This window comes from Hordeum vulgare, chromosome 1H (assembly GCF_904849725.1).
Source record: "Hordeum vulgare subsp. vulgare chromosome 1H, MorexV3_pseudomolecules_assembly, whole genome shotgun sequence".
NCBI lineage: Eukaryota > Viridiplantae > Streptophyta > Magnoliopsida > Poales > Poaceae > Hordeum > Hordeum vulgare.
The window spans coordinates 367981981-367992684 of NC_058518.1; the positions used below are offsets into that span (position 1 = coordinate 367981981).

Here is a 10704-nt window from a genome sequence, read left to right on the forward strand (position 1 = left end):
GCTCATGATGATGTTCTACCGAGTGGGCCCAGAGATACCTCTCTGTCACACGGAGTGACAAATCCCGATCTCGATTCGTGCCAACCCAACAGACACTTTCGGAGGTACCCGTAGTGCACCTTTATAGTCACCCAGTTACGTTGTGACGTTTGATACACCCAAAGCACTCCTACGGTATCCGGGAGTTGCACAATCTCACGGTCGAAGGAAAAGATACTTGACATTAGAAAAGCATTAGCATACGAACAATACGATCTAGTGCTAGGCTTAGGATTGGGTCTTGTCCACCACATCATTCTCCCAATGATGTGATCCCGTTATCAATGACATCCAATGTCCATGATCAGGAAACCATGATCATCTATTGACTAACGAGCTAGCCAACTAGAGGCTTGCTAGGGACACATTGTGATCTATTCATTCACACATGTATTACTGTTTCCTGTTAATACAATTATAGCATGAACGATAGACGATTATCATGAACAAGGAAATATGATAATAACCATTTTATTATTGCCTCTAGGGCATATTTCCAACACCGGTCACCGGCAAGGGTCTCCTTCGTCGAGGCGCACTGCAGTGACAACCTACAAATCAGCCTCGACCCGTAAGGGGTGGCCGTTCAATGCCTCGTAAGTGCATGCATTACGTGGTTTTTTCCCTTGATTAATTAACCGCATGCAGGAAAAACAGTAACCGAACGGTGTGTCCCTCATAATCCTCCGTGGGATAGTCTGACCATTTTCTTAAGGTAATGGCCTCATTAAATGGCTCATAAAGTGAGGTATGACCGCATCAATTTCTTAATTGTTGCATGCAAAACTTCCGCCACACTATTCTCATAAATGGTCAATATTGCATGCATGCAAGTATAACCAACGGTGGTCTTTATTCCTTGGACTTTAACATCTGCACATGGCGCTTAGTTCACCCAAAAATATTCACAGCTACGTTTGCTACTAATGGCCACTCGTCCGTCAACGTCTCCGAACAATAGTTTATTGAGACGGAATGTCCATTCGAGCTACTAACACGATGACAAACAGAAATTGTTTCAGATGAATTTTGCATACAGATGACCAACATGCAGTGACTCGGTCGCCCTACATGCTGTCGCTCGGTCGGACGCGTCGTCATCACTCGGCCGCTCTGCACACTGTCGCTCAGTCAGACACGCATCGTCCGCACTCGTCCGCCCCACGCGTCGTCACTCCGTCGGACGCGTCGTCATCACTCGGCCGTCCTGCATGCCGTCACACAGTCGGACGCATCCGCTCAGCCGCCCTGCGCGCCGTCCCTCACTCGGATCCGTCGTCAGCACTCAGTAGCTTCGCGTATCGCCAGTCAGCAAGACAAGCCATCCTCACTCGGCTGGAGACTCCTTCGTCACTCGGAGCTCCGCGTGTCGCCACTCAATTGGACGCTCTTTCGTCACTCGGCGGCTTCGTGTGTCGTCACTCGGCTGGAGGCTCCTTCGTCACCTGGTTGCTCTGCGCGTCGTCACTCGGCCGCCCAACACGTCGCCACTCAGCCGGACGTGTCTACTTTGCTCGACCGCCCCGCGCGTCGTGAGGCAGCTAAGTCATTTTTTTTCACAGATTGCATTCTATTAAATAATCATTACCGAGTGTCAAGGAAATCGCACATGACGTTCACTCGGAGGCCACGCCACCGAAGTGTACCTCTGCACTCGGTTGTTTATTTTTATGTGGGAACACTTCACTTCCGCTTCGTTTTGGTCCAGTACTCAAACGAGTTCAGTCGAATCCGTCACTTGCATAAGTACAGTCGGATCCTGCACAAGTACAACCACCTGGCAGACCCAGTGGGTGTCTATGGGTGTTATTTACACAAACTATTTCAGAAAAGATCATATTACTTTGATAATTTTTTATGCTGGCTTGTGCTATTTTTTCATACACAGGTTACTCGACGCATCCATGCGCCATCCTCGTCGTTGCTCAGGCTCAGTCGCCGCAACGATCATTCATACGTTTTCACGTGTACGGAAGCTCCTTCGATGACGTAGTGGACACGGCCGCCCCACATGCCGTCAGTGGGTCGGACGCCTCCTCGACATACATCACTTGGACGCTCCGCGCGTTGCCACTTAGTCGGACTCGGCTACCTCACTCGGATGCCATGCGCATCGCCACTCCGTGTGGCACGTCTTCATCATTCGGCTGTCCCGCGCGCCACCACTCAGCTTAGTTGCGACTCTGTGTCGCCTAAGTTAAAAATACTTCGAGTACGGACACGCTCCACGCTCGGGGACTTAGCTGCGACTCTGTATCGCCTAAGTAAAAAACAACTCCGAGTGCGGACATGCTCCACACTCGGGGACTTAGCTGCGACTCCGTACCGCCTAAGTTAAAAAGCAACTCCGAGTGCGGACATGCTCCACACTCGGGGACTTAGCTGCGGCTCCGTATCGCCTAAGTAAAAAAACAACTCCGAGTGCGGACATGCTCCACACTCGGGGGCTTAGTTGCGACTCCGTATCGCCTAAGTAAAAAACAGCTCCGAGTGCGTACATGCTCCACACTCGGGAACTTAGCTGCGACTCCGTATCGCCTAAGTTAAAAACAACTCCGAGTGCGGACATGCTCCACACTCGGGGGGCTTAGTTGCGACTCCGTATCGCCTAAGTTAAAAAGCAACTCCGAGTGCGGACATGCTCCACACTCGGGGGCTTAGGTGCGACTCCGTATCGCCTAAGTTAAAAAGCAACTCCGAGTGCGGACATGCTCCACACTCGGGGACTTAGTTGTGACTCCGTATCGCCTAAGTTAAAAAGCAACTCCGAGTGCGGACATGCTCCACACTCGGGGACTTAGCTGCGACTCTGTATCGCCTAAGTTAAAAACAACTCCGAGTGCGGACATGCTCCACACTCGGGGACTTAGCTGCGACTCCGTATCGCCTAAGTTAAAAAATACTCCGAGTGCGGACACGCTCCACACTCGGGGACTTAGCTGCGACTCCGTATCGCCTAAGTTAAAAACAACTCCGAGTGCGGACATGCTCCACACTTGGGGACTTAGCTGTGACTCTGTATCGCCTAAGTTAAAAAAATACTCCGAGTGCGGACATGCTCCACACTCGGGGACTTAGCTGCGACTTCGTATCGCCTAAGTTAAAAAAATACTCCGAGTGCGGACATGCTCCATACTCGGGGACTTAGCTGCGACTCCGTATCGCCTAAAGTTAAAAACAACTCCGAGTGCGGACATGCTCCACACTCGGGGACTTAGCTGCGACTCCGTATCGCCTAAGTTAAAAACAACTCCGAGTGCGGACATGCTCCACACTCCGGGACTTAGCTGCGACTCCGTATCGCCTAAGTTAAAAACAACTCCGAGTGCGGACATGCTCCACACTCGGGGGCTTAGCTGCGACTCCGCATCGCCTAAGTTAAAAACAACTCCGAATGCAGACATGCTCCACACTGGGGAACTTAGCTGCGACCCCGTATCGCCTAAGTTAAAAAATACACTCGGAGACTTGACTTTGATCCAGAAATCATTTATGCAGATTCAACAAACATTCAACATGACAAGCACTGGAAGTCTTAAACCCTCTGCCAGACTCATCTAGTCCGACAGAGGCTCGGGGACTACAGCCAGTGGGTGCACTGAGCATGCCCCCACAGGAAGAGAAATACAAAAAAGAAACATTCTGCTTGGTCAGGTCCACCAACAACATTCAAGTTCAACAGATTCAACAGATTCCAACCGACTACCAGCAGTCAGTCAAACTCTCAAGATTCTGTTGGTCACTCAGATCTACTTCAATTCTTAAGTTCACTCGGACGTATTACTCAGCGGAATCGATCAGGGCGAATGATGAAGACTTCAATCAACGCATAATTTTACAAGGCCCTGAAGCACGTTCAAGTTCGGTCTGCTGCTACAAGATTTACATCGACGCCTTCACCACTCGGACCCTGATCCATTCGGGGGCTAATGACGGGGATATAGCCCTAGGGTAGGGTCATAGGTCTGACCAATACGTCCTATCCAAGGGCACCTCATTATTAGTTTAAGGACTACAAGGGAAATTCCTACTGGATCGTGACAACATCTAATCTACTCGGTACGGATCCACTCAGACAAGTACATTCCATCCACTCGGATGAAAGTCAACCACTCGGCCGTATGACTCACTCGGTCATGCAAATACCAACAATCGGCAAGACATCTGTAGTGGGCTGACATTGTGGCATCAATGCCCCATCTTGTAATATAAGAGGTGAGGAGGTGGCGCACTCTATATAAGCCACCCCCCTCCACATAGCTAAGGGACATCATCTTCTTCTCCCCCTGCGGGCTCATTCCTTCCCTGTAGCTCTGGCTCTCTCTACACCATGTAACTCATGTCCATGACAGATAAAACAAAGCCTCTACGGAGCACGAGACGTAGGGTTGTTATCTCCACTGTGAGAGGCCTGAACTCGCTAAAACCACCGTGTCACCCATGTGCATCTTGATAGATCATGCTCCGTTATCTTACCCCCTTTCTATTGTCAGACTTATAACCACGACAGTGGCCAAGCGGTAGTACCGCTCCTCGCCAGCGGTAGTACCGCTGTGTGCTGGCTGTAAGTGGGGGTAACGATGTGATTCCTTCCCCCACTATATAAAGGGGGTCTTCTTCCCCCTTGGACTTATCCATCTCTTTAGCTCGTGTTCTTCCCCCATTGTTGACCTTCTTCGAGCTTGCTAACTCTCAATCCCTCCAATGATTCTTGCTAGTTCTTGAGGGAAAAGAGAGAGGAGATCTAGATCCACATTTCCACCAATCACTTTCTCCTCTAAGTGAGGGGAACCCCTTGGGTCTAGATCTTGGAGTTCTTCGTGTTCTTCTTCGTTCTTCCTCTCATCTTCCTCCCTAGCATTAGTTGCTTTGGTGGGATTTGGGAGAGAAGGACTTGGGCACTCCGTGTGCCCTTGCCATTGCATTTGGTGCATCGGTTTGAGTTCTCCACGGTGATACGTGGAAGTGAGAAGCTTATTACCCTTGGGTACTTGGTACCCCTAGAAGCTTGGTGGTGCCTCAGAGCTCAATCATTGTGGTGTAAAGCTCCGAGCAAGCGTCGGGGTCTCCAATTAAGTTGTGTAGATTGCCCCGAGCATTTGTGGTCACCTCGAAGCCATATGCCATTGTGGTGAAGCTTCGTGGTGTTGTTGGGAGCCTCCAATTAAGTTGTGGAGATTGCCCCAACCTTGTTTGTACGTGTTCGGTGACCGCCCTCAAGGGTCCCTTAGTGGAATCACGACATCTTGCATTGTGCGAGGGCATGAGGAGATTACGGTGGCCTTAGTGGCATCTTGGGGAGCATTGTGCCTCCACACCGCTCCAAGGGAGATTAGCATCCGCAAGGCTGTGAACTTTGGGATACATCATCGTCTCCGCGTGCCTCGGTTATCTCTTACCCGAACCCTTTACTTATGCACTTTACTTTGTGATAGCCATATTGTTTCTTGTCATATATCTTGCTATCACTTAGTTGTTTATCTTGCTTAGCATAAATTGTTGGTGCACATAGTTGAGCCTAGTTGTTTTAGGTTTTGTGCTTGACAAATTAAACGTTAGTTTTATTCCGCATTCGTTCAAGCCTAAACCATAATTATTTTCAAGCGCCTATTCACCCCCCGTAGGCGACATCGACGTCCTTTCAACATTGAACCATATTACACGCAGGGTCCTCTTGCCCAAGTTGATCACCAGCTACCGGCAACCTGGACTGCCTTTCTCAACATGCGTTAGAAGATCCAAGACCCACATGTGTATCAGCAACTGCAACACGATTTGGTGGAGCACCTATGAAGGCTCAAGGGCAACGCCTAGCTCGATGTGTGATGAATTATGAGTTTTTATTTGTTGAACTATTTTGATTTGTATTGATTTGTTGAACTATTATGATCTATATTGATTTATGTGATGAACTATGTGATAAAAAACAAGCATCTGTTGAATTTGGGCCGAAATTGATCCAATTTTACGCCGAAAGTGGACCGAAATCGACGGCCGGGGGGCAACCTTGAGGGGTCAGATGGGAACCCGAGCCTCCCTACGCTGATTTTTTTACCGACACACCCCAAGCGACGCTAATTCAAGTCCCTGGGGAGCCCGAAGGGCTGGAGATGCTCTAAGAGAAGATAAATACTATCTCTGTCCCAAATTATAAGCTGCTTTCGGTAGGCTAAGACGTCTTACAATTTGGAACAAAGGAAGTAATATTATCCTTATGAAATGCAAAAGATATCTACTTCCAGCAAAAAATTGAGCAACGGCATGGCATAACTTCATCTCAGATCTTTGGAAGTTTTTTTTAAAGTATATTGATAGTTCCAAGAGAAGATAATTAATTCCAGTTCTGGCCCAAGTCTAGCATGTTGTAGCCATAACTTGCAATCCCACTTCTAGCCCAGTCAAGCTATGATGCATGAAAGAACCTGAACATATTTTCTTCTTCTACGCCTCAGAGGGCATATGAATGGCGCAGCGCAGCACCGAGTACATGTTGCTTCAGTAGTTTCGTCAAGCTCTTTAGCATGAAAGAACTTGTACAGATGTTCCTTTTTCTGTGTGAATGATGCAGCGCACTGAGCACATGTCGCTTCAGTAGTTTCTGGTGGGCTGCACACACACAGAAAATGATGCAATCAGCTACCCTGGAAAGGTCGTTTTGCAGAATTGTAAAAACTAGATTCATTCCCTGGAAAGCTATCATGCCAGATCTCAATGAGATATAACGGTGCAATAAAAGTAGAAGATTTTGCATTTGTGCAGAAGACGGCTTGTGAAGGACCTTGATTCAAGGACTCACCTCGTTGAGCACCAAACAAGGAGGCCACGCCATGATGTAGGGATACAAACTGTCAATGTGAAGGATAGTACATAGCTTATTCAGCTTTGCTGTTTCCAGGCAGAAGGACAGGAAAAGGCCAGGCAAATCGCGATCCGGCTCACAGTAAGTAGACAAGTACACAAAGCCATTGACAATCGCCAGAACCTTCATCGCGATACGGTCATGGCCGAAGCAGTGATCGCGCGCATGAACGTCCTGCTCCAACTGAAATGTCTTTTGCAGCGTCCATCTCTCAGAACCATCATCATCTGTTCTCCGGAACCAAACAACAAGCGCGAGCTTGACGGTGGTGATGATGCAGAGCCTCCCATCCTTGGTCCCGCCAGCCGTGAGTGCTCCTTGCCCTTCGATGCGCGGAGGCAGATCGATCCGAGAGAAGTGCAATGTGGAGGTGTTGAGCACGCGGGCAAGGGATTGGCTCCCGTCTGTCCAGTAGATGGACCCGTTCACCAGCATCCCGTTGCCAGACGACTTCTCGCCGTCGTCCCCAGGCTGCATGGCTGCGGCGTCCACAAACGGGAAGACCTGCCACTCCCCGGTCTCTGATGAGAGGACGGCGGCTTGCGCTCCGCAAGCTTCATGGCAGACGCAGACGACGCTTAACGGGCCGCGGTCTTCGTCGGAGGAGAGAACGTGGTACTCGACGTACATGTCCTCGCAGATCTCGCCGGGCGGCCTGGGGAAGAGATCCAGGGCTCGTGTGAAGGGGTCGTAGACGGCCATGTGCTCGGAGTTGTAGCTGACGAGTACGACGCGCCCGTCGTGGCAGTCCTGGATTAGCCACTCGGGGGCGACGCCCTCGATCTCGTCGGGGAGGCGGGTGAGCAGGAAATCGCCGCCGCGGACGGCCGCGGCGAGGTCCGGGTCAGGGTGCAGGCGGAGCGGGCGGAAAGCGGGAGTGTCGGACTCGAAGATGTCGAGGAACACGCCGAGGAGTGCGGCCGAGTGGAGCTCCCGGAAGCGGCGGCGGAAGGCGGGGGATGAGCGGACGGCGTGGAGAGAGGCGCGGCAGGTGAGGGCGGCGCGGACGAGGGTCGGGAGGGAAGGCAGGCGGAGGAATATCTCCCGCAGCAGGTCGTCTCCGAGGGCGCATATGGTGGTCGGAGCGGCCGCTGGGGATTTCTGCCTCTTCGGAGGCGGCGGGACGGCGGCTCGCATGCCATGGCGCGACACAGCAAAAGTGAATGAGGGCTCTAATCTCGGGATTTTCCTATTTGACGCTCCTTGCGTCAAATTGCCAGGGCTTCGCACAGGCCATCCCCTGAGCGGGAGAATTAGAGCAACTCCAGCAGATCCACAAAACGGCCGGCCTCCAAAAAATCCAACGACCTATACGGGTTTGAACTCGTTTTCCTGTTAGAGCGGACACTGCAAATGTGGCCCGATCTGAAAATTTTTACGGTAACCCGTAAACGCGACCCCTCGACCAGTATAAGAGCATCTCCAACGGCAGCGCAAAAAATCCGCGCCCAATAAATTTTTTAGCACGTCACTGTAGTAGTTTTGAAACGCGGGGACCGGAGCATCTCCAACAGACGCGCGCTATTGCGGCTCCCAATCCAGTCCGATCCAGCGGTCCCATCTGCAACCGCTCAGAGTTTGGTGCGCGCGCAAGCCCCGGCGCCCAAAAAACGAATCTTTTAGCGCGCGGAGCAGTTTTTGGGCGCCTGTTGGAGATGCTCTAACTGCGGTTCGACCGCTAGATGTGGGTCGAAACCCTATCCCTCCGCCGCCGCGAAAAGGCCCCCCCCCCCCCTCACCGCCGGCGCCTCCAATCCGCCGCCGCGCATGGCCGGCTCCGGTAGCCGTAGGGACGACGACCCTGAGAGTGCTCGTCGCGTCAGATCCGACGCCGCCCGTAAGCGCGCCGCCCGCCGGTACACGCGCTGGGGCCTGACGCCGCCGCCGTCGCTCCTTCGTCTGGAGACAAAGGAGTACGACTGCGCGCGCGGCCGCCTCTTCTCCGGCAGCAGCTCAATCGGCGACGCTCCCGCTCGCCCTCCTCCGTCCCACCGATGAAGAGGGAGCTCGAAGAGCTCCCGCCGATGAAGATGGAGCCGGAGGCCGAGGCGGTGCCAGAGCGACGTGCTGGGACCGTCGTCGGACCGGAGGACTTCCTCCCTCCGGCGGAGGCGGGTAGCCTCCTGTCCGTGCTGCTGGTGCGGAGTGCACGAGAGGCCGAAGAAGACCAGCAGCGCCGCCGGAGTGAGGAGGAGATCGACACCGTGCTCTACGAGCAGGGTGTCGCGTCGGTCATCGCCTTCGGCCACAAGGTGGAGGAGTGGCGCTGCGAAGCTACTGCGCAGAAGCGCATCTACGTCGAGCTCTCCTCCGACGAGGACGACAGCTGAATGTAGACTATCTACTACTGCACGAGCTCGACTCCGGTGAGCTCCATTTTGCGTAGTGCGGTATTATAGGTAGTAGCTTGAGTAGGTGATGCCCCCCTCTAGTACTGAATGTAGTGTTGTATGATCATGACTGTGGTTCTGAACATGCCCGCGAATGTTTATTTTTCAAATTATGCAGTTTCATTTTGCGGTTCTGTTCTGCAGCGCAACTTTTCGTCCCGCAAAACCCCACTTCGACGAACTGCAAAACACGTTTGCAGGTCATGAATATACAGGGTCTGCTAGAGTTGCTCTTAGGCCAGCCCACACCCCACAACGACGCAACCGGTTTTGGAAACCTTTTTCTTCAACCGGTTTACCGGTTTTATTTTGTGTGTTGTTTTTCTTTTTCTTTTTTCCCTTTTCTGTTTCATTTCTTCTTTGGTTTCTTTTCTTCTGTTTATTTTCATTTATTTGTTTTACATTTTTATTGATGTTATATTTTTTCTAAAATTTTACGTTTTTGATTGTCCTTTATTTTTTTGTTTAAGATATAAAAAATGTTTGTTATTTTCAAAATTTGCTTGCTTATTTCACAAAATGTTTTCCTTATTTCAAAATTTTTTCTCAATTAAAAAACAAATTTCTTATTTCAAAATTGTTCTCAATTTCAAAAAAAATTTGGAATTTAAATTGTGTTAAAAAAAGATTAGTTATTATTTCTCAAAATAGTTTGGAATAAATTTATTCATGTTTTCGCAAAAATTGGAGCTTCAAAGTTTTATTTTGTTCCAAACATTGGTTCAATATTTCAGTTTCGTAATTTCATTTTTCGAAATTTGTTCTTACGTTTTGTTTGGGACATACTACAGGGCTTGCTTACATGCGTACAAAGAAGGAAAACACGTTACAGCTCATTGGACCGGCCTGGGTTCGCTCGCCCCTGTCCGACTTGCCGCTGTTGGACGGGAAATCCTATCTGCCGCTCGTTTGGCAGACTGTCGATCAAACGCATAGTACAGCAAGGAGAGAACTCTGGCTGAACCAGCCCATTCTAGTGTACCATAGTGCACGGTTTGAACCGGGACTTTTTAGTGGAAGTATGAACCTTTTTTTCTATCTCCTGTAGCTTTTTAGAAGGTTTTAGGAACCTTCTAAGCATTCAAGCCGGTTTTTATCGATTTTGAAAACCTTCTAGAGAGTTTTTTTATCCGATTTTTTTTGGATTTGTATTTCTTTTCCTTTAGTTACAAAATAAATAAATATATATATTTTCAATGTTCATGATTACAAAATTCGTTCTCAAATTAAAAATATGTTTGTGTTTCCGAAATTTGTTCATATTTGTCAAAATTGGTTCAGAAACTTAAAAAATGTTCATTCTTAAAAAAAATCTATTGTTTTAAAATGGACATATTTTTTTTAATAAATTGTAAATAATGTGTGCATTTTTAAAGAAATGTTTGGTCATTTTAGGAAATGTTGTTACTTTTCAAA

At 49.6% G+C, this 10704-nt stretch overlaps 1 protein-coding gene across 1 annotated transcript; it reads right to left on the reverse strand.

The window, feature by feature from the left end:
* Positions 1–6321: 6321 nt before the first annotated feature.
* On the reverse strand, positions 6322–8035 carry LOC123399294. The gene is made up of 2 exons (XM_045093712.1): positions 6836–8035; positions 6322–6645 (listed from the first exon to the last, which is right to left on the reverse strand). Exons 1-2 carry the CDS (start codon positions 8033–8035, stop codon positions 6628–6630), a joined length of 1218 nt encoding a protein of 405 aa, XP_044949647.1. The 3' UTR covers positions 6322–6627.
* Positions 8036–10704: the final 2669 nt, after the last annotated feature.